This window comes from Rhinopithecus bieti, unplaced genomic scaffold, assembly GCF_001698545.2.
Source record: "Rhinopithecus bieti isolate Rb0 unplaced genomic scaffold, ASM169854v2 scaffold_7967, whole genome shotgun sequence".
Classification (NCBI taxonomy): Eukaryota; Metazoa; Chordata; class Mammalia; order Primates; family Cercopithecidae; genus Rhinopithecus; species Rhinopithecus bieti.
The window spans coordinates 3,991,398-4,014,239 of NW_016806112.1; the positions used below are offsets into that span (position 1 = coordinate 3,991,398).

The 22,842-nt window shown below is 42.1% G+C and overlaps 1 protein-coding gene across 5 annotated transcripts in view; it reads right to left on the bottom strand.

Moving 5' to 3' along the window:
• Positions 1-477: 477 nt before the first annotated feature.
• Positions 478-22,842, bottom strand: part of RABGAP1 (RAB GTPase activating protein 1) — a 173,558-nt gene continuing 151,193 nt past the window's right edge. For 4 of the 5 annotated variants that reach the window (XM_017874799.1, XM_017874798.1, XM_017874800.1 and 1 more), the window contains 7 exons: positions 16,411-16,503; positions 15,871-15,981; positions 7,442-7,546; positions 6,479-6,562; positions 5,733-5,804; positions 3,553-3,750; positions 1,749-2,229 (listed from right to left, as the gene is read on the bottom strand). In XM_017874799.1, coding sequence (XP_017730288.1) covers positions 2,107-2,229; positions 3,553-3,750; positions 5,733-5,804; positions 6,479-6,562; positions 7,442-7,546; positions 15,871-15,981; positions 16,411-16,503 — 786 coding nt within the window. In that variant the 3' untranslated portion in view covers positions 1,749-2,106. Of the gene's footprint in view, positions 2,230-3,552; positions 3,751-5,732; positions 5,805-6,478; positions 6,563-7,441; positions 7,547-15,870; positions 15,982-16,410; positions 16,504-22,842 lie in introns of all 5 variants that reach the window. The other variant, XM_017874797.1, reaches the window with a different exon arrangement.

Here is a 22,842-nt window from a genome sequence, read left to right on the forward strand (position 1 = left end):
TTTCCCCTGCACATGCACATTCTGGCCCTGGAATTCCCTCTTCCATCTCTGCTTGGTGAGATGCTTTTGCCTTTGAAGATCTAATTTGACCCTTACCTCCTGTAAGGCTTCCTTAAGCCTCAAAAACACCAAGTGTCCCTTATCCCTGCTACTACAGCACATTATTTCTCAGAGGGGCAATGTTCATCATAAACACAGAGGCATCAGTCATCTTGCCCCATGTGGCCTGCCACACCCTACCACTCCATATATCTGAACAGGTGGGTGAGGGGCTGCCTCGCACTCACACATGCCTCTCTGACAGCACACATGGTGGTCTTCTCTGACTCTGCTTCTGTGTGCAGGGGATGGGGGGAAGAAGGGAATAGGGGGGAAGAAGGGGAATGGGCGGGGAGAAGGAAAGGGGAAGAAAGGGGAAGAGGAATGGGGAGGAGAAGGGAGCGACAGGAGCAATAATACACCAGTTTACAGCAATGCTGCTTGTGCCAAAATATTTAATGAATATGCTGTTAAAATAAAAACAACAAAAGAAATAGTAATAAAATTTTACTGGTTTATATTTCAATTCATAAAGTTGACACACTGAAACTACCCTAGCACAATGTCCACACACCTAGCATTAGATAGGCTTACAGCTATTTCGGTAACTGAACAAGAAAGACACAGAAAGCGGCAAAGGGGATGGTTGGTGGGGAGGGGGTTGCCACTTGTTACCTCCTTTATTACAGATGAACCTCAGCAAGCGTTAGTACAGCCAATAAGAAAAAGAACTACAAAACAACCCGAGTGTCTTTATATACAAAACCAGTGCCTCTTGTAAGCAGCCACCTCAACACTGAACGCAGAGAAGAGGACAAAACCATCTGCGTGTCAGCCTGTCAGCATATCACTATATAAATTAGAAGTCAAAGTTTTTTTTTTTTTTTTTTTTAAAGGTGCTAAAATCTCCATTCCATAGCTTTGAAGTGAGAACTTGCAGCCCATCTGAACAGTGAGGTTTGCACCCAGGCATACTCTGAGGAGGGCCCAAAGGCCCAGCCCATCTGGGAGGGACAGGCCCGCAGGATGGAGACCTTGCAGCATGTGCACCCTGCGCAGACATTTAGACACGCAGCTCAGTCTTTCTCGCTTGGACAACCTGTTGTGCAAAAACACTAGGAATCTTGAAGTGAGGGAGCTCTGTCCACAACTCCTGCAATGGCAGGGAGGAAAGCAGCGCAGAGCCCAATGAACCTTGAGTGAAATTAAGTGCTCAAATAACCACATAATAAAATTGTGCAGATCGGCAGTCCTAGTCTGGAATTTAAACACTGTCAACTGGGCATATTGGGAAAGATATTTATATATATATACACACATACACACACACACACACACACGACACATTAAGCAAAATAAGATTTGTCCATGTTATAATCCAGTCTCACAGTCAAGTCACCCACCCCTGCCTTTTTAAGTCATTTGGCAGCTAATGCTAAAAAATAACAGGAACTATGAGAGTTGCATAGAATTGATCAGAAACATGAATAATGTCAAACCCAAAACCTGCGCATGATATAGTTTAACAGAACCAGGTGCCTTCAGATGCAACTATGAAACCCTCCTATTTAAAACAAAGTGCTTCTCCATGTCTACCTGGGGGACCTTCTGCTGGCATTGAAGCAGAAAAGAATTATTTGAATCTCTGATCCCCTGCCCCACCCCCACAATATATATATATAATATGTATATTAAAAAAAAAAAAGTTTAGAAAATAAAATTTAAAAAAAGACTGAAGGATCCCCTAACTCTGATCATGTAAACTCAGCCTTCAGGCTGGGTGAGGTGTTGACCTACATGGGGAAGAGGCCTGGGAGGTCACACTGAGGAGTGATTTCTAGAGTGTCCAGAGCATCGGCTGAGCTAGCAGGCCTGTTAGTATCAGTAGTCTTACCCCAGAGGTTGCCTGCTTCATGAGCTCTGGTCCAGTGACCTACCAACATGCGTCTATGGATCTGACTTAGGTACATTCTGGTCCTAGGACAAGTCACAGAATCACACATCTGGCCAAAGAAGGCAACAAAAGGTGTCATGTTTTCTGAAGGTGTCGGGAGGCGGCAGCTGCTCTCAGCAAGTCTCTTTCCCTTGAACCCCGGTTGCTGTCTTTATGGAGCTCAGTGTTCGGTTAAACCACGTCTTCTTGGCTGCCTGCACCTCGTTGAGGGCAAGCCCTAAATGGTGCTCCAAGTCCTGCAAGAGGAACAGTGCGCATGAGGATGCTGGGCTTGGTGTCAATGACACTGGCTCCCCAGAGGACAGCCAAGACAAGAATGTAGTCTGTTTATTCTGGAGAGGCCTTGGGAAATTCCCCCGTCTCAAACTGGCTTGAAATGCCTCGGATGCCTAAAGATTTGGGAGTTTTTAGTTAGGATCTAATTTCTTGCCTGGTCTATTTATTAAAACAGCCTTCTACTTTCCATGTCTCCCTCTTCTGTCCACCTAATGCACACCAGGCAGACAGCTAATGCTCTGCTTCCGATGACATAATTTCATTTCGGCAAAAATCCTTAAACTCCCTAGCATGGCGTTTGAAATGCTTTGCAATCTGGATCCACACACTCTCTTCCAGCCTTAGTGCCACCTCCGTCCCCTACTGCAAGGAAAGAACTCCTGAGGCTCCTTCCTGGGCAGCCACTCTCCTCCTTGTGCTGCTGAACATGCCACTCCCTCTGCCTGGAATTGCCACTGTTCTCCCTCTCCTGTAGCTACAATCCCTGTGCATTCTTTGATCACAGCACAGCTACTGCTGCTTTGGTGATGCCTTTCCTGATTATCCTGGGTAGTCACACTACCAGGTCTTAGCTTTGCAGTTCCAGACCTATAACAGGGCCTGCCAAAGAGCGGATGCCCAGTGAATGTGTGCAATGAGGGAGAATCAGCCCTAAAGCTTTTATCCTGAACTTGTTCTGTCCATAAACAGTGCTTAGGGTTTAGAGGTGCTGGTGGACCTACCAACGCATATAAAGATGACCAAAACAAGCCCTAACTTCTTTATCAGGAAAGGAGGCTCAGATAGGTAGCATATTCACAGTCATGAAGCTAGTTAAGTGGTGGGAACTGGAACAATAAAAGCTTGCATTTATAAAGCCCCCAGCATTCTGCCAAGCCATTTGTGTACACTATCTTACTTAGTCCTCAAACCAACCCATCAGACAGGGACTCATCATTTCCATTTGTAGATAAGGAACCTGAGATATAGGGAGGTTACTAATCCAAGGTCAAACAGTTCAGTGGTAGAGCTATGCTTCTAAAGCACTGTCTTCTCATCCCATCAAAAGATTCCAAGCTTTGTGTATCATTCTCAATATGACAAAGTGAAAATCCTCAAGACAGGGCAAATACTGATGAGACATCCACTGGCCAATAACAAGTCCTATATTTCTTCTCATGACAACTGTGATCAAAGTTTAGAAGGTGGGGAAAAACCCAAACCATAAAGATAATTTCTGGGGTTTCTAGTCCACATCAGGAAACCCAGCCCGCAGGCACGTGTCTGAGCTGGGCTGCTGTTACCTGTATCTTACACTCGGCCTCCACCAACTGGAGTTTGGTCTGTGCCAGTTCTAGCTCCATCTCTCTCAGCTGGTTCTTGAGCGTCTCTTTCTCTTCATCCGTGTCCTCATCTAAAACCTCCTTGGTTGAGCTTATGCCTTTTACACGCCCTTCCTTGTTGAAAAATTCCCGGCACCGCTCACAGTCATCCACTTTTTGCTGAAATTGAATGTTAGATGTGAAGAGGCAAAGAAGAGGAACTGGCCCTTTAGGATGGTGTGAGCACCCCCTTTGGGGGACACCAAGAGACGGCTTCTCTGTTGAGCACTACAGTTTCTGAAAACCTGTGCTCTTTGTAAACTAGCAGATAACCTACTGGAAAAGCCACTTGGTATTAGATACCAAAAATAATAAAAATACCATTGTCTTGATTCAGTAATCTCACCTCTAGGAACCCAGGGTGAAAAATGAAGCTGTAACTAGATAAAAATTTATGTACAAAATTTTCACTGTAGAACTGGAGACAGGCAAAAAAGCAGCGGATAAACTATTCAAAACAATTAAATATTAAATATACTGTGCTATATTTATACAAGGAAGTACACAGTCTCTAAAAGGTTTTGAGGAACTTTTATAACATTGGAAAATGGATGCATAGTGGTTGAAATAGAACACAAAAATGTACATAAACTATGATTACAAATAAAATGTATTCCACATTTCATCAAAATAAGATGCCATTAACTATAAGAAATGTCATTTTATGTTCCTCTAAGAAAACATTCTGCCAATTAAACCACAAAAAGCCAATTATAAAACATCCCACTTTCAAAGATGTTTAAATGGGAAAAAAAATGCTTATCTTAGAATGAATGAAATTTTATATGTTAAACACAGAACAAAGATTGAAAGAATACACACCGCAGTGTTAATAATGATGTTATATGTGGAAAATGGATCATAAGGGCTTTTTTCCCTTATTTACTCTTCCAAATTTTCTGCAAGAATATTAAAGTTTTAGAATCAGAAAATAAGTTATATTTAAAAACCAGATCTGGGTAGCCAGGCATGGTGGCTCACAGCTGTAATCCCAGCACTCTGGGAGGCCAAGGCGGGTGGATCACAAGGTCAGGAGTTCAAGACCAGCCTGGCCAAGATGGTGAAATCCTGTCTCTACTAAAAATACAAAAATTAGCTGGCGTGGTGGCACAAGCTTGTAATCCCAGCTAGCTGGGAGGCGAGGCAGGAGAACAGCTTGAACCCAGGAGGCGGAGGTTGCAGTGAGCCGAGATGGCGCCACCGCACTCCAGCCTAGGTGACAAGAGTAAGACTCCGTCTCAAAACAGACAAACACACAAAAACAGATCTGGTTAAACATTAACTATGACGAAGGCCAGTGTCATCTTGCTCTAGGTATAATGTTGCTTTGCGCAAACATGGCCATGAGCACAGAACCTTCCCAAGTTCCTGTCCTCTGAGCTGTAAATATGTTAGTGAGGCACCTTTCAGTAAATTGCTTATCTTAGTAAAATCTGACAAGTACTGTAATATAGGTAGAGCCTAAAGAAAGAAAGCACCACATTATAAAAGCTCCTAAGCTGCCAACAAAACATTAAACAATTCAAGTTCTAAACTGGGCACAATGGTGCCCACCTGGAGTCCAGCAGCTCAGGCTGAGGTAGGGATTTCACTTGAGCCCAGGATTTCAAGGCCAGCCTGGGCAACACAGTGAGACCCTGTCTCTAAAAATAAAAAAAATAAATAAACTAAGGTCCTCATTGTACTTGGATGTGCTATAGCAGAAGGCATGAACTCAGAACAACACTGGAGAGTGACAAGCCACAGCATATGGTTCTGACATCTGCACTCCGACCACCTCAAGCAAGACCTGTCACTTGCATGATTCCCTCTCCTCAGCATCACACTGCTGACACCAACTGCCTTACAGACAACATTTGGAAATCGTGGGGCACTTGCACGTTGAAAGCTAAAGCTAGAGCTTGTTTGATTTCATCTGTACGCCCTTCCAGAGAAAACAGGCATAATGTTAGTTGTCAACTATAGAGCCAGGACCTGTGACAGGTGCCTTATTGCTTAGATTCTCTCACTTTTGAAATCAACTGCCTCCTCCCAAAACCTGTTTATACAGCCATAAAATGAAGTAGGTGGTATAAAATCTTTTAGGTAAAGAGAAGTCTTACCCGAATTTTCTCAATTTCCACCTTATTGGCTGTCTGCTGCTTCTCCAGTCTTTCACTCAACTGAGAACAAATCTAAAGAAACAAATATAAAACAATAATCTCTTGAGCAACTGTAATCATCTGCATAAATTCTGTAGTGAAAGCTGGAATATGTAAATTGGAATTAACATAGAAGCAATTAGGCTGCTACCACTCAAGAGGGGATATGAAGTTGGTGGATAAGTAGGGGTTCTTCTAGCTATGCCGCCTCTGCATTCACTGGCCTAGGACTTGCAGAAACCAAGCAGCACCACATTCAACAGCCAATGGTTTCTGAACACCTGCCAGACTCATAAGCTAGCATGAGATCCTAGTGTAGGAGGGAAAATGACCATTTGTTATGTTCTTAAAACTCAACCAGTCAGGAAGAGAACAGGTTTAAAACTACACATAAACAAAAGTTCATAATTCTGAATCTGAAATACACACCAAAACATACTGTGGTTTTAAGTACCTACTCTGTGCTGGGCACTGCCAGGCACTCTACAAACATGGTCTTTTTAAATCTTCATAACAACCTTCCCAGACAGGGATGATTTTCCTTCTTTTACAACAGAGAATAAGTGAAGCCACTTGTCAATGCAAGGGGCAGAGCCAGGATATGAAACCAGAGTGCTTGCATTTGGGTTTGGGGGTGGGGGGTGGGTATACATTTTATCCAGACTACAGGCTTCCACACAGCCCAGTCCCAGGGTACTGGAACGTACCTGTTTATAGTCACCAATGATAGAACTGTTTTTTTTAATCTCAGATTCTGCCTTGTCAAGTTCCCGACGGCACATTTCTTTTAACTGCACACATAAAAAGGCAAAAGTGACTATGTTAACATAAAAATAAAGGAAGTTCTGCCACCAATTGCTTAGTGCTAGGCTACCCAAAAAGTGCTGAACCAAACCCTGGAAGTCCTCTAATTCAGCTACTTTCTTCCTTCAATCTTGGCAGCACTAATCCCCTGTTCCTGATGCGGGAGAGGGAGAGAACAGTTAAAACTTCCAAAAACGTCAGACCCCATTTCAGATTGAGGCTTCTGCTGAAGGTCTTCCCTGCCAGTACAAGCCAACCTGTGGACCTTCACTGAGACGGCAGCACAAACCAGGCACAAACCAAAGAGCTCATAAGAGGACTGCGGGTTTTCAGAATCTCATGGTTTCTGTAGAAAGGGCTTTGCAGTCTCTCACCCCAGCTAGCCTTGCCTCCTGGAGGACTAGGTGCGATGAGGGAGGGGGTTGCTCTTGGGCGCACAGCACCCAGAGCTCATCCCATGCCTGCAGCTCTGTGTCTCCAATGACTATAGAGCACTGGCTCAGAACAAGACTTCCCAAGCTTGCTCTATGAGGGAGACAGCAGAGGACAAGTAGGGAAAGAGCCAGGCATTATATGATGTGTGCTTTCCTTCTGCAGAAATTCTACCCCCTCTTCATTGTTACACTCAGATGCCGATACACAGAAATTCTCCTGCCCCAACAAAGGATGGGCCTCAACCCACTGTCTCCTCCTAGGCTTTAATTAGGAACCATTGGATTTTACATAGTAGGGGAAAAAAAAAAGGTCTTTGGAGAGAAACTGAAGCCAGATGTCTCCAGGTTTTCCAGTGCCAACAGGAAGCCACCAGCTGAACTCCCAATTCTCAAGCATTTGCAAGACAGAGGAATGTGGGAGAGTTTCCTTACCTGAGCAGACTCTTCTTCCAGCCGTCTTTTCTCTTCTTCTGCATCAATCAACTTCTGTTTGGTCATCAGCAGCTCCTTATTCAGAGCATCTGCCTTTTCCTCAGCCTGAAACATTTAAGATATGCTGTCACAAAACAAGAACTGGGAACTGCAAAGGGTTTACCTTACTTAGCATAATCCCATCTTAAGATGATGGGGAAACTCTGATTCAGAGAGGGGAAATTATATCCCCAGGGTCACAATGAGAATACACTCATGCCTAAGTACCTGTCCCAGTCTCTTGCTCAGAGGTAGTACAGGGCAGTAGTTAGGAGCTTAGCCTCTGGCATCACAGCCTGGGCTCAATGCCTATTGTTCACTGACCATGTGCCATTTGGACAAGTCATTGAGAACCTCTCTAAGCTTCCAGCTCTTCATCTGAGGGATAAGGCATGAAAAGCATTCAGCACAGTGCCTGGAATACAGTAAATACCAATAAAAGGTAGCCGTCATTATTATTATTAATAAACTGGTTTTCTTCCTCCAAACCGTGTTTCCTCTGCTTCATCCAACCTGTCTGGCATTTTTCTTGTTATTACCTGATAAAGGAGGCAGTCCCTTTCCTGGCACTTTTTCTTATCTTCAATGGTCACTCTCCACCTGTCTTTTTCTAAAGCATGCAAAGGTCTAGTGGGTATAACTGTGTGTCCTAGTGAAAATGATATACTTTTGCCTGACATACGAGTTCCTGGTGCTGGTCACTCCAAGGATGACTCACTATACCATATTAGAGAAGACTCAAGGACTAAATACAGAGGGTCTCTGCTGGGCTCCTGATGTGGATAGGATTTCCCTGAAATTCTGACATCACCTAAAGTAGTGTAACTGGGCCACTGAGTTTTCCACTATACTCTACTTCCTTTCCTGTATCTTCTTTGGAAGAAACAGGTTCCAGAGAGCTGGGTCCTTAAATGGGGAACTGGGCCAGGCGCGGTGGCTCACGCCTGTAATCCCAGCACCTTGGGAGGCCGAGGTGGGCAGATCACAAGGTCAGGAATTTGAGAAAAGCCCAGCCAACATAGTGAAACCCTGTCTCTACTAAAAATATACAAAAAATTAGCCGGGCGTGGTACAGGCACCTGTAATCCCAGCTACTCGGGAGGCTAGGGCAGGAAAATCGCTTGAACCCAAGAGGCGGAGGTTGCAGTGAGCTGAGATTGCGTCAGTGCACTCTAGCCTGGGCAACAGTGTGAGACTCCGTCTCAAAAGAGAGAGAAAAATAGGGGGGGAACTGAGAATGGCATCATATGCAGATTCAAAAGGCCATTAATTACTGGTAAATTGCAAATGCATGCAATTAAATGTGGCCCTGCAGTTATGTCCTTCATGGGAAGTAGCTTATCATCTCCTTCTTTAGCTCAAACCTAAGAAGCAATCAAAAAAGGAAATGAAGAGACTCAAACAACAGGGAAAATAACTAGTAAGGAGAATGAAGTCCTGTTAAAGATTCTATTTTACTTTAACCAACAGAACAACCTATCCTCTCTCGCTTGGACTCAGTTAACATCTTTTGAGCATTACATTGAAGCATGTGCTACACACTTATGTTCTTTTTCTCATCATCACTACCTTGGGTAGATGATGATTCATACTAAGACTGATTCTGAGGAGTATGGAGGAGCCTGCTGATGAAATGGGTCTTCTAACACAACAATCTTCCCTGCCCACCCCAACTCCCCAGTGTATAAAGCAGTTAGGTGGGGAAGTGATTTCCCCAAGCTCTCACTAGCATGTGGCATAGCTGGAATCTGAAACCAAGTCTTCTAACATTGAGCCCAGCATTTGTGCCACCACTCCTAAGAGCTGACTCTCAAGGTCATGCCAATGGGAAGGTGGACAGAGGGTACTGGCCTGACCCAACCAGGGTCCTCTAACGGCACCATACCCACTGCACATTCTATTTACATCAGCATATGAGGAGAGGGCATCTGGTCACAATAAACATAAATCCAGACTTCTAGTCATGAAGGATTAACAGGGAGCAAGCTTATCCTCCTACTATAAACAGAAAACTGGATAAAACATATGAAACAGCTATTTTCGGACACTGAGAACAATAAATGCAGAACTGAGGTTTCTGGAAGGAAGAAAACAAACAAGGTCCCGCTTTCACCCTGACTTTCTGCTTAGGTTCCAAGCAGAGCATGAGAGCCTCAAAGGGTTAAGGAGACAGGAAGTCAGGGTGGCTGGAAGGCATGGGACAGGGCTCTGGAGAAGAGGAAGCTCTAGAATAGCTTATCAGGCAACACAGGAGATAAAATGAAATAATGAAAATGCCCAATTAAACCAAAGAATACAGAAAGAGGAAAAAAATGCAAAGAGGACAAATAGAAAACAAATGATCATTTGGACAAAACAAAAACCCATTTTATATATAAAGACACAGACATATTAAAAGTAAAAGGATGGAAAAAGATGTACATACCACACAATACCATGAAAACTGGACTGGCTATAAAAATGTCAGGTATAGCAGATTTCAGGACAAAGGATATTACCAAGGACAAAGAGGGACACTTCATAATGATAAAAGAGTCACTCCATTAAGGAAGTGTTAACAATCCAAAATGTATGCAGAAATTCAAATTACATGAAACAAATCCCTATGTAACTAAAAGGAGAAAAAGAAAAATGCACAATTAGAGTCACAGAAACTTCCACTGTGCTCTCTCAGTAAGCGATAGAACCACCAGAGAAAATCAAGTTGTTCTATATAAGACTTGAACACTATCAACCAATTTGGCCTGACACAGTACACTCCACTCACAATAGAACATACATACTTTCCAAGTGCATGTGGTACATTCACCCAAACTGATTATATGATAAGCCATAAAATAAGTAACGGTGTATTTTAAAAGGATTAAAATCAGGCAGGATATAATCTCTGATCACAACAGAATTAAATGAAAAATAAACAACAGAAAAGTTTCTGGGAAAAACAATAGTTGGAAATTAAATTACATACTACTAATAAACTTGTGTAAGTGAAAGAGTAAATCACAAGAACTGAATGAAAATAAAAGCACAACACATCAGAGTATGTGGAATGCAGCTGAAAATAGTGCTTACATGGAGATTTATGATTTTTTTTTTCTTCAAAGAGACAGGGTCACATTCTGTTGCCCAGGATAAAATGTAGTGGTACGATCACAGCTCACTTTAACCTTGAACTCCTGGGCTCAAATAATACTCCCATCTCAGCCTCCCAAGTAGCTGGGACTACAGGCATGCGTCACCATGCTCAGCTATTTTTCAAAATTTTTTTGTAGAGACGAAGTCTTGCTATATTGCCCAGGCTGGTCTCAAACTCTTGGGCTCAAGCAATCTTCCTGCTTTGGCCTCCAAAGTGCTAGGATTACAGGAATGAGGCATTGTGCCTGGCTGAGATTAATAACTTTAAATGCTTATTTTAGAAAAGAAGGTCCAGAGTTATTCAAGCTTCCTCTTTAAGAAGCCAGAAAAGAGCAAATGAAACCCAAAGAAAGTAAAAGCAGAAATCAATAAAACAGGACAACAGAGAAAACTCAATAAAACCAAAAGTTGGCTTTTTTTCTTTTTGAGACAACGTTTCACTCTGTCACCCAGGCTGAGTGCAGTGGCATTATCTTGGTTTACTGCAGCCCTTGCCTCCTGGGTTCAAGTGATCCTCTCACCTAAGCCTTCTATGTAGCTGGGAATATAGGCATGTGACACCACAGCCAGCTAATTTTTGCCATGTTGCCCAGGCTAAAGTTGGCTTTTGAAAAGATCGAAACAATTGATAAACTTCTAGCTAGGCTGGTTATGTCAAAGTGGGAAAAAGAAATGACGTACATCAGGAATGAAAATGAAACGTCTCTACAGATCTTACAAACATTAAGAGAGTAAGGAAATACACACAACCTTATATCAACAGACTTAAGACTAAATGGATAAATTACTTGAAAGACACAAATTATAAAAACAGACACACAAAAAATTAGAAAATTTGCATAGCTCCATATCTAGAAAGAGAAAGAATTCACAATTAATTTCCTGCAAAGAAAATTTCAGGTCTGCATGACTTCACTAGGGAACTAAAGATTTAATTAAAGAACAATCATACATAAAGTCCTCAAGAAAACAGGAGGGAACACTTCTCACTTCATTTTATGAGGCCAGCATTCCCCAATGACAAAACCAGACAAAAATATTAAAGAAAACTCCAAATATTCCTTATGAACATATAAATATTTAATAAAAATTAAAATCTTTAATAAAAAATAGAAACCCCAACTGGAGTTTATCCTAGGAATACAAGGTTGGTTTACATTGAAAAGTGAATTTATTTCACTATATTAACAGAATTAAGGAGAAGTACCAAATGATTATCTCAACAGACACAGGAAAAGCATTTGACAAAATTCAACAACCATTCATGACAAAAACTCAGCAAACAGGAACAGAGGAGAATTTATTTCTTCAACCTACTCTATGAAAAACCTACAGCTAATGTCTGGAACCAGGCATTGATGTCCACTCTCACCATTCAGCATCGTTCTGAAGATGCTAGTCAGTGCAGTGAGACAAGCAAAAGAGAGGCAGATAAATATGAAAGGAAGAAAAACTGTATTCAGAGATGATATGATTGTATATGTGGAAAATCCCAAAAAATATGTTTAAAAGTTGCCAGACTAACAAGGTCACAGGATACAAGGTCACAACACAAAAACCAATTGCATCTCTAGAGACTAGCAATACACAACTGGAAAATGAAATTTAAAAAACAATACCACTTTACAATAGATTAAAACGTGCATGTCTTGTAAATTGAACACTAAAAATCATTGCTGCTGAGAGAAACTGAAAAAGACCTTAATAAATGAAAATTTTAACATGTTCTGGATTGAAAGCCTCAATTGTTGTTCAGATGTCAATTCTCCCCAAACTGCTTTACAGATTCCATGAACCTCACTCAAAAGCCAGACGCTTTTATTTCTAGAAGTTGACAAGCTGATTCTAACACTGATACAGAAATGCAAAGAACAACAAAGTCGGAGAACTCACATGAACTGATTTTAAGATTTATTATAAAGCTACAGTAAGCAAGACAGTGTGGTACTGACTTAAGGATAGACACACAAACAGATGGAGCAGACAGAATCAAGAAGTAAACCTGCAAATTTAGGGTCAATTGATTTTTAATAAAGGGGCCAAGTTAACTCAATGGGGCAAGTTCAGCAATTTGCAAAATACCACAGAACTAATAAGCAGCCATGCCAGAGTTCACATCCTGCTGGACAGCAGGTTGGGCTCACCAGCCAGTTTCCTTCACTCCCACATCTGTTTCAACACAGAGGAGTGACCCTGCTAGAGGGGACTCGGACATGGTCCTATCTATCAGCTCTGCAGGGACCTTCCATAGGTTCCCCTCATCCTTTCAGCACCAGTGTCAGGTCCAGTCATGACTGGGGTCACCTAGGAATTAAGTGGCTGACATGGAATTTCTCCACAGCTGCTGTGTGAAGAACAGCAAAAGTGACAGGTGATGAATAACAAAAGTGATGTATAATTAACCGAAAATACAAGAGGGTTCTGGAAATTTTAAAGCCTCACACCAGAGCTTTTCTCTGAGATGCAGGAAGGAAAGAGCTCAAAGGAATGAAGTTCTTTCAAAAACCTAAGTCCCTAAAGTAAAAATGTAATGAAAGGGCCCCACAATCCTCCCCCCTTCAGTGAGGAAGAATCCGGCTGATTTTCAGTGACGATTCACAATAAACTATAGAGAGAAGTCTAACTTGGGAAGGGAAAGTGAGTGTGGGAAAGGTGTGTCTCTGCAGCATTTTAGATGACTGCAGGATGGGCCCTGGTGTGACGCTCCTGAGCCCTGCTGCCTGCGTAGGAGGGTGAGCTCTGGTGTCAGGCCTTCAATTTGAGGGCTTGGCCAGTAGCTGGGTGATCTGTGTGGGATATTTAACCTCTTTTTGCTTCAGTTTCCTCATCAGTAAAATGGGGATCATAATTATATCCCTTCTACAACATGGGCTACTCTGAGGATTTGATAATATACTGAAAGCACTTAGAACAGTGCCTAGCACTTGGTAAGTGCTCAAGAAATGTTAGCTCTTCTGTCACAATCCCTGGTCCTCATGTTTTTGATATGGTTATGACATCGATTCATAGCTCCTTGTCCCATATGTACTGTGGAAACAAGGTGGCACTGTAAAACAAAACAAAACAAAACAAAACAAAACAAAACAAAAGCCTGGACATTCCAGTTCCATGGGCCTGGCTCTGCTTTTTCCTGGGTGCCTTCAACTGAATCTCAAGTTTTACAGCTGCTAAAAAAAAATCCTCATCCATAAATGGAACTTACATTACTGTTCTCCCAAGGCTGAGATAAGGGTGAGAGAGATGAAAGTTTAGTAAAATGTTTATCATAGTGCCTGGCACCACAAATCATCAGTAAATGGGAGCTAATATTATAATTCTTATTATTTTGCACTCCTAATATCAGGAATGAAACCTAGTTCCCTGACTACTGTGTCAGGATAAGATGACTTGAAAAAGGGTTTATGTTGTTTAGGGGCAGGTTTTAAGAACATAAGTAGTCTATGACTCACTAGTGGGTGTCACTGTTAATACTGGGCCTGTTAGACTGGAAAAAGGAACAGCTCAAACTAAAAATCCACCTGGAATTTTGGCCTAAGCTGCCTCTTAATTTCATTGTAGGACACAAAGGCTCCTGTTCAAGACCTGTATTTTTTTTTTTCTTTTCCTTTCTTTTCTCCTTTCTGCATGACCCACAGCTGCTATGAGGGCTGTGTTAGGTGCACACCTCTGGCCCTGCCTCAGTAGTCCCTGCTCCATGTATACCTGCCTCCCTCCACTCACTAGGCAGAAATACCCAAACAGGGAGAGAATGACCCATATAGTGTTTCTACAAAGAGGAACAGAGATATGCTGGGAATTTGCACCGTAAGGAGGAAACTCAACCCTGATAAGCAGACTGTGGTAAGCCAAAAAGCCGTCAAAAGAGCTCAGGTTCTGGTCATTGAGGGCTAATGACCTTGAAACATTCTCCCTGCAAAAACTGCAAAGAGGAGCCTTCCCTGTTAAATTCAGTTATTTGTAGATGACAAGCAGACAAGCAGAGGGAGCTAACACTGCCTGTGCCTGATTTTTTTTATGATGCTTTCATATATATCTAATTATGTAATTCTCTTTATACCCTGTGACATAGCTATTATTCTACCACCCTTCATTTTACAGGGTGTCCAAGGTGAGCCGAAAGTAGAGTAGCTGGCATTAGTATCCAGGTCTATCCTACATTTTCTGAACTGGTAGATACTGTGCGCTCTATCTCACCTGTTAACCAGTTTGAGAATCTGATGAAACCACAATCTTTCTACCTAGGAGAACTAAACAAAAGCACAGCCTTTCAAGGAAATGCATGAGTACGCAAAATGTTCATACGCTTCTGGTGGATGTCAAGGACATCCTGAAATTCATGGACCCTATTTCAGTGCATATAATGTAAGACCCCCGTAAAAATCCTCAACAGCCTGAGCCCATCCCTGGAACTTTAGGAAACCAACGAGCAGAAAGGTAATCCTAGGAGCCTGGCAGGGAAATCTAAAGGGGTGGCAAACTATAGTCCAAGGGTCAAATCCAGCCTGTCACCTATTTTTGTAAATAAAGCTTTTAATTGCAACACAGACATGCTCATTCATTTGCATATCATCTATGTCTGCTTTTGCTAAGTAGCAGCAATGGAGACTATAGGGCCACAAGCCTCAAACACTTATTATCCATCCCTTTACAGAAAATGTTTGCCAACTTCTGACCTAAACCATGATCGAGAGATTATACCATTTCTTCTAAGGTTAGTTTGTAGTACAGAAAATAGAAAAGGGTTTCTGCCAGAAAAGACATCATTCCAAAATTGTTAAAATTAGGAGAAGCAAAGAAAAATGAAACATCTGTCAACAGAAACTCCTGATAAAACTGCAAGTTGCTGAGGTACTGAGCTGCATTCCAACTGGCAATGCCTTTTCAACAGGCACGAAATATGTAGGATAACAAAATCTCTTGTCTGAGGGGGAGGTTAAGGTAATTATGATGATCAAATGCTCCTGCCAATTATAGTAATGTAAGAATTAACCACAAAGTCTGTTAATCAAATGATGTTTGGGAAAGGAGCTCAAGGATTATGTGCACAATGAGAAAAGAAGGTGGTAAGGAGAGCTTTGTGAGACAACAGATAATTCCTGAAGGAAAGGAGGGAAGTGACACTGACAAGCAAGTTGTATCACAAGAGGGAAACTTTATAGGTGGCTAGAATAAGGAACACCAAAATTCCAGGATCTCTTGAGGGGAAAAGTCAAGTGTCTCAGTGCAGTCTTTCCCTTCAGACCCGCTGGACTTACGTTATCCAGGTCCTTCCGTAGTGCAATCTTGCTGGTCACCAGCTCATGGGCTAAGTCATCATTTTCCTGTTCCAATCTCATGTTAGCTTCTTGTAGACGCCTATTCTCCCGCTGAAAAGTAGAAAGAAACCAGTTACAGACACACAAAAATCAGATGGAAATGTCATTTCTCTGGGTTAAACCTCAAAATAAATTTCTAAGTCCTATGGAAACAGTAAGATAAATGGCTGGACCTGATGTGTTTCCAAATCAACAATTACTTATTTTCTAGCTCCATAAAGAAATACTTAACTGATTCAAGTGACCTTGTCAAGCAGCTACTATTTACTAACTGTGATGAAAAGCCACTGAACTATAACAAACCAGGCAGCTGGTTTGAAGCAAAAACAGATCTTGCTTGCTAATTTGCACACTCAAACTAAAACTTGAACCTACAGAGGAACTGAATTTTAAAAAGGACTCAATGAAGTTAGTTACAGGCACAATCATAGGAAATGAAAGCCTGGGAGCTCCTCACACGTAGGCCATAAGCAAACAAACCTCAAATCGCTCGATGGGGTCTTCTTGCTGGGCCTGCTGTTCCCTCATGGTGTGATACTCTTTCTCGTATTTTTTCAACTTCTTTTGACTAATCTGTAAGATAAATCATAGGGTAAATTAAGAAGTATTAGAAAGTAGTGGGTGCTTCAGTGCCTGCACTGAAGACAAAGACTTCTGGTGGCCTGGGCAATCTCAATCATTATGGACGTGGTATTTCCTATGTTTTTTGGAGGGAAATCATCTGAGTAGGGTATAAGCCCAGGATCCCAAATTCTCAATGTGTTTCGAGTTCTGCTGGAGATGTCTGGTTCCTAAGGCAATGTGTTTCTGGTTCTGCTGGAGATGTCTGGTTCCTGACAGTATTAGAATGAACACCCTACAGATGGCTCCTCCTACAAGTTCTAGGTCCTATTTGTCTCTAATAATAATAATACCACCATTTTATTTAACATATACGAGTGCTGCTAAATCCTTTAAATCTGTGACCTCACAACACCTCTACAAAGTGTGCTATTCTCATCCTCATCTTATAGGCAAGTTAACTGAGGTATAAGGAGGTTGGTTATGTAACTTGACCAAAGTCACACAATAAGGGACTGGGAGATCTGGGATTTGAGCCCTGGCAGTTGGACTCCATCCGAAGTCCTCACTATCCTAGCACCTCTCTATCCCTTCCCTTTCCTCTCTGCTACCTCCTTCCGTGCTGCTTTCAAATAGACAATTATCTGTACCCTTAAAAATACAGCTCTGCTGACTACTCTGCTTAGATGCCCTCTCACCCCATCAGATTATTGTTCTCTTTCTCTCAAGCCTTTTCTTACAAACCATTGCAAACCACAGGCCTAGATCTTCACCTCCGTTGCTTCAAGACCTGCCCCTCCTTAATGTAAGTCAGGCCTTTGCTCTGATTTCTCTATGAAACAACCCTGTTGAAGGTCACCAGTGGTGTCTTTTTACTCTGTCCAGTGGTCTTACATCTCCCCAACTAAACTTCAAAACTCCCTGACTTTCATGCTTTAACATGACCAATCTACTCTGCTTTCTTCTAGAAAATCTTTTCTCCCTTTATTCTCTTGGCTTTCCTTCTACATAACAGGCTTTCCCCTCCTTACTAGTTGGTGCTGTCTCCTTCTTCAAGCTAAATTATAACCAAGGGCAACACACCTTCAAGATGTAACTGCCTTTTTTTTTTCCTCTTTGAGACAGGGTCTCTATCAGTCAAGCTGGAGTGCAGTGGTGTGATCTCAGCTCACTGCAGCCTTGACATCCTGTGGTAAGTTGATCCTCCCGCCCCAGCCTCCCAAGGAGCTGGGACTACAGGCACACAACACCACACCTGGCTGATTTTTACTTTTTTCTAGCGATGGAGCTTTGCTATGTTGCCCAGGCTGGGTGGTGACTATCTTTCCTTCCTTTGAACAGCTAGCCAATCCCTATGACATTTTTTAAAATTATATGTTCAAAAATTATGAGATATAATAGAAAAGTGATTTAAAAAAACACAGATGTGTGTAGTTTAAAGACTGATTATGGCTGGGTGCAGTGGCTCACACCTGTAATCTCAGCCATTTGGGAGGCCAAGGCAGAAGGATCACTTGAGGCTAGGAGTTTGAGACCAGCCTGGACAACACAGCAAGACTCTCTCTACAAAAAAATACAAAAATTGGCCAGGTATGGTGGCATGTGCCTGTAGTCCCAGCTACTCAGGAGGCTGAGGTGGGAGGATCCCTGGAGCCCATGAGGTTGGGAATGGAGTGAGCCAAGACTGCACCACTGTGTCCCATCTGGGTGACAGAGTGAGATCCCATCTAAATATATATATATTTTAAAAGAATGATTATAAAACTAATGGTCATCCCTTCCTGAAGCTTTAGTAATCAGCACTAAAGTGCTGACTTGGAAATCTGCCTGTTAGTCCCCAGGTCCAGGTAACTAGGACTCTCAGATCTACTCCACTCCAAATTTCTTATTTTATAGATGAAGAAATAAGACCTAGAAAGGGGAAGGGATAGGCCCACGTTTGCTGTGTGTTGGCGTGTGTCCAGACGCTCTCAGTGGGAGAGTGTGTTCCTCTCCCACTGACTGTGGACACCTCCCCTAGTCAGGCTGTTTGCAGGTCTGCCTCAATCAGAGCTCTATTCCTGGAGTCTGGGTGTTGCCCAAGGTTAGGCAGCCAGGAAGACAGCATTCTGCTCCAGCTGACCTCTATAGAAAGATGCTCACTCAACACCTGGGGTAAGGCCACAAACGAACATCTTTAAGCTGAGATCTTCTGCAGTTTAGGGCCAATGCTAGGGTAAACTTCTGCTGTGTACCTAAGTGACTCACAAAGAAAGCATCTAAGTAAAATGTCTATGCAATCAATAAGTGTATAGACAATCCTAACAGATCAATAGTAGTGGAACAGAAAATAAATGAGGCTGTGAACAGCAAACACTTCATCCCAGTGCTTTTGCATTCTGAGTAAATGGGAGGAAGGGCGGTGGTTATGAGGCTCCCATGGCACTATATTTAAAAAAACGAATTGACACCAAATCCTGTAAAACATTTTCACAAATCTTCAAGATTCTTCAATTTTTCATTCTCTTGCTGGATAAGGAAGAATTAACATTTTTCCCCATAGATATATGTTTTAATAGGCTAACTACAGAACAATGTCTTCTATATTTCATTAACCCTTATTATAGCTGCCTCACCCTCACAGTAATAGGGTTGATTCTCTCTCAGTATCATATGTAACAAGAGTGTGTGATAAGTACCTGGTAAATAATAGAACCTTTACACGGACCAACATCTCATTTGCTTCTTACATTCTCATGATAGGATATGCGTGTTTCTTTTCATTTTTCCTATGTCTTCCAAGTTTTCTGCATTGAGTATGAATTATTTTTATAATTAGGAAAAACAGAAATGTTGTTTAAGTATCATTTTCATAATTATCCAGGGTTTCTCTAAGAGTTCTGTGTTTCTCTAGCTGACGGTCTTCATTTACTTCCGAATCAGTCCTCAGGGGTCACCTCTCAGGAATGGGTGTACACAAAGCTCTGCTGTCTTCACAGACTTTGCTGGTCCAGGGTCCTGACTTCTTCACCAGCTCAATCTTTTCCCAGTCTTCACTCTCACCTCTTCTCAGTCTCTCTTTTTCTCCCTCCCACCCTTCCTCTCTCCCTTAAACACTCACCACAAGCACAAAATCAATAAAAACACCAAAGCTTCTCATGGGTTGACGGCTGATGCTGACTTTTGCAGCATGGGTCAACTAGTTTAGGCTGCCTTTGAGGCACCAACTCCAAGAAAAAGACTGATGCCTGAAACCCGCACGGGGAACCAAAAGGTGCCAGCAGCAGCATAAGCATTTTAAGCCTCCTTTTGAGGCCATACCTGGGAGAGGCCAGCACCTCTTGGCCTGCCTATGACATTATGAATGTCTTCTCCAGGCCAGAACTGTCTCTCACTCATTGTTGTCCCCTGTTCATGCATAGCGAGTACCCAGAAATGCTTGCTAAATTACTGAGAAAGTACTCTCTTTTCCTTGCATTGACTTTTCTTCTGAATGGAAATGGCAACCAAAGTGGGCGTGCAATGCAAGCATGTTCCTTCTGCCTAGACAACCTCACACCTGGCTCATTCTTATTCACTTTTGGGATTACAGTTCCAACACCCCTTCTTTAGCAAACTCTTCCCTCATACTCTCGTCCTGTCAGGCCAGGTCTTTCAGTTATATAACTCTTCTCATAGCATCAAGTCAATTCCTCCATGGCAGCAATCCAAGCTCACAATTACTTATATTTCTACTTAATTGTCTGTCTTCCCACCAGGAGAAAGGCCATATATGTTATCCTTACTACTGTATCTCCAGTGTTCAATGCTTGGAAAGTAACTGGGACTCATAATAACAGGATGTTAAACAAATCAAAGCCAAAGGCTTTCTTTTTACCTTAATAAAGATGCAGTAGGGACATTTATTTAACCAGTAGTTGAGCACTACCATGTGCAATGGCATTAGCAATACAAAGATATATATAGGTGCCAACACACAAACTCCATGAGGGCAGGAAGTCCTATTCATTGTGAAATTCCTAATGCGTTTCACACAGTAAGCATGAAAATACTTAATGAACAGAGATTCAGAAGTCCAAGATTCATTTTCTCTCTCTCTTACTTTTAACTTTTAATTGAATTCAGGAAGCAAGGGAAGCTATGGATTTAGACTCAGAGCTCTGAATCATACCCGCTGTTCACTGATTCCTATCAGAAGGCTTTGGAAATCACAGCTTCACACAGAGGTATTTCTGCCCTCAAAGAAAATTAAATTTGAAATTCAATCCTTGTTCTGTTTAAATATACTTTGTGGGGGGAAAAGAAGCCTAACAAATACTTAAGGCTGGATTTGTTGGTAAAACCAACCTTATACCCCATTATATTAGCACCGGGGTTCTTAACACCATTAGAAATAGCACTACTTGAAAGTCTCTTGAGAGCATGGTTCCTCTCTAATAAAGAGTGCACAGAAGCCAACTTCCCCTCTCCCTCCACAATCAAACATTCTACATACCATTTCAGAGGGCTCATGGAACCCCTGAGGCCTGTGCATTGTCCCATATTAAGAAACCTTAAATTAGAGAGAAGGTACAGACTTGATACTTGCCAGTTTGTTATTTTGATAGAAGCACAAATTCAGTCGAAAACATCTCTCCTTTGGTCACTCACTTGTCATTAATCTGTCACAGGAACTGGATAATGTGCTGTCTTAAAATCTATGCCACTTGCCCTGGGGAAGCTGGTCTCTGATCAGCCCCTGGAATAGACAGTGACGGCAAGGGCCACACACATGGAGAAAGAGTGAGAGTGGATGCTCACCTGAGCAGGCGTGACATGGTACAACCTGCCCACTAAGAGCTCGGGCTGTGCAGGTGGAACGGACAAAGGCTGGAGTCCTGGTTCTGCCAATAACTTACTGTGTGACCAATGGCAAGCTGCCTAATCTTAAGCCTCTATTTCCTCATCTGTAAAAATCCTAACAGTCCTTATGAAGACTACTGTTATGAAGATCAAAAAACAAAATACATGTAAAGTCCTCAGAAAAGTTCCTAGCACACAGTGGAGTATTTTCAATAAATTTTAGCTACTATTTGTCATTATTACCTGGCATGCTGTCCTGAATCAAGGGACACAGCTACCCCTCTGAACATGTGCTGCAAACAAAGAGCCATTTTAAACAAAGTCAATTTAACACAGAAAAGCATGAAACAGGCTATCATTGGAAGTGGAGCTGCTTTCCAAGTTTGGCTTAAAAAAGTGTTGCAAAAATCAGAAACCGTGCTGAGCTGGAGTCATAGGGAGTCCAGTGAGGTGGGAGGTTGAACATTAGTAGCTCTGCACGGTGAGAGAGAAGCATGTTGTTGGGTGAGTGGGTGGACAGTATGGGGCAAGAGTCTGGTACATTAAGGAGATCCTGACTCCAAAGTCTTCATTGCTTCATGTGGTAGGACTATCAGAAAGCTAAATAAAAAATCTGACACAAGTCTATCTTCCTGTTTAACGCTCAGGACAGGGACTGATTTTTCAGTTATTGATTAAAAAGAACCTGAGATTTACTCAGGACTTTTCAAGATAACAAGATGTCTACAAATCTACTATTTTATTTACTTCTCAAAACAACTTATGGAGATGAGCAGAGCAGGGATTATCTCCCTCATTTTACTGATGAGGAAGTAAGACCTAGATCTCTCTCTCTCTCTCTTTCTCTCTCTCTCTACCTATCTCTATCTATCTATCTATCTATCTATCTATCTATCTATCTATCTATCTATCTATCTAGATAGGTCTAGGTCTTACTTCCTCATCATAGATTATATAGCAGGTGATACTTATCATACCATAGATGGATCACATCAAACCATATCATAGATAGGTGACTTGTCCAAAGTCAAGCACCCAGGGTTCAGTGGCAGTGCCAGCATAAGAATGCAAGTCTGGGGTGATTCCTGTTTCTTATTTATCTCTGTGGCCTGCTCAGTGCTGAACACTCAAGAAAATCTGTAAGTGTTTGTTGACTTGAACTGACTTAAGGAAAGTACTCTGGATGCCTGGGCAAAGGTCAAAGCAGGGCAGGCCAGAGGAACACTGGTATTTGAGGGATGGAAGCAGCAGCCACTTTCAAGGCATCATCTTATTCTCTCACAACCCTGCGATGTTAACCTACCCTGGGGTCACATAGCAGAAGCAGAGCCAGGATAAAAGTCAAGGTCTGTGGGTCTCGAAGGCCTGCATTCTTCACCAATGGAAATAAACATTCTATTTAATTTCTGAGCCTTTTAATTTAATTTGTTCAAACAGTTTAACTCCTTCAAAGATCACTAAGTAGAATTAGATATTCTGGTTCTACCACCATAGTGTTTTTCTAAAATGGAAGAAGCAAATTAGTAGCAG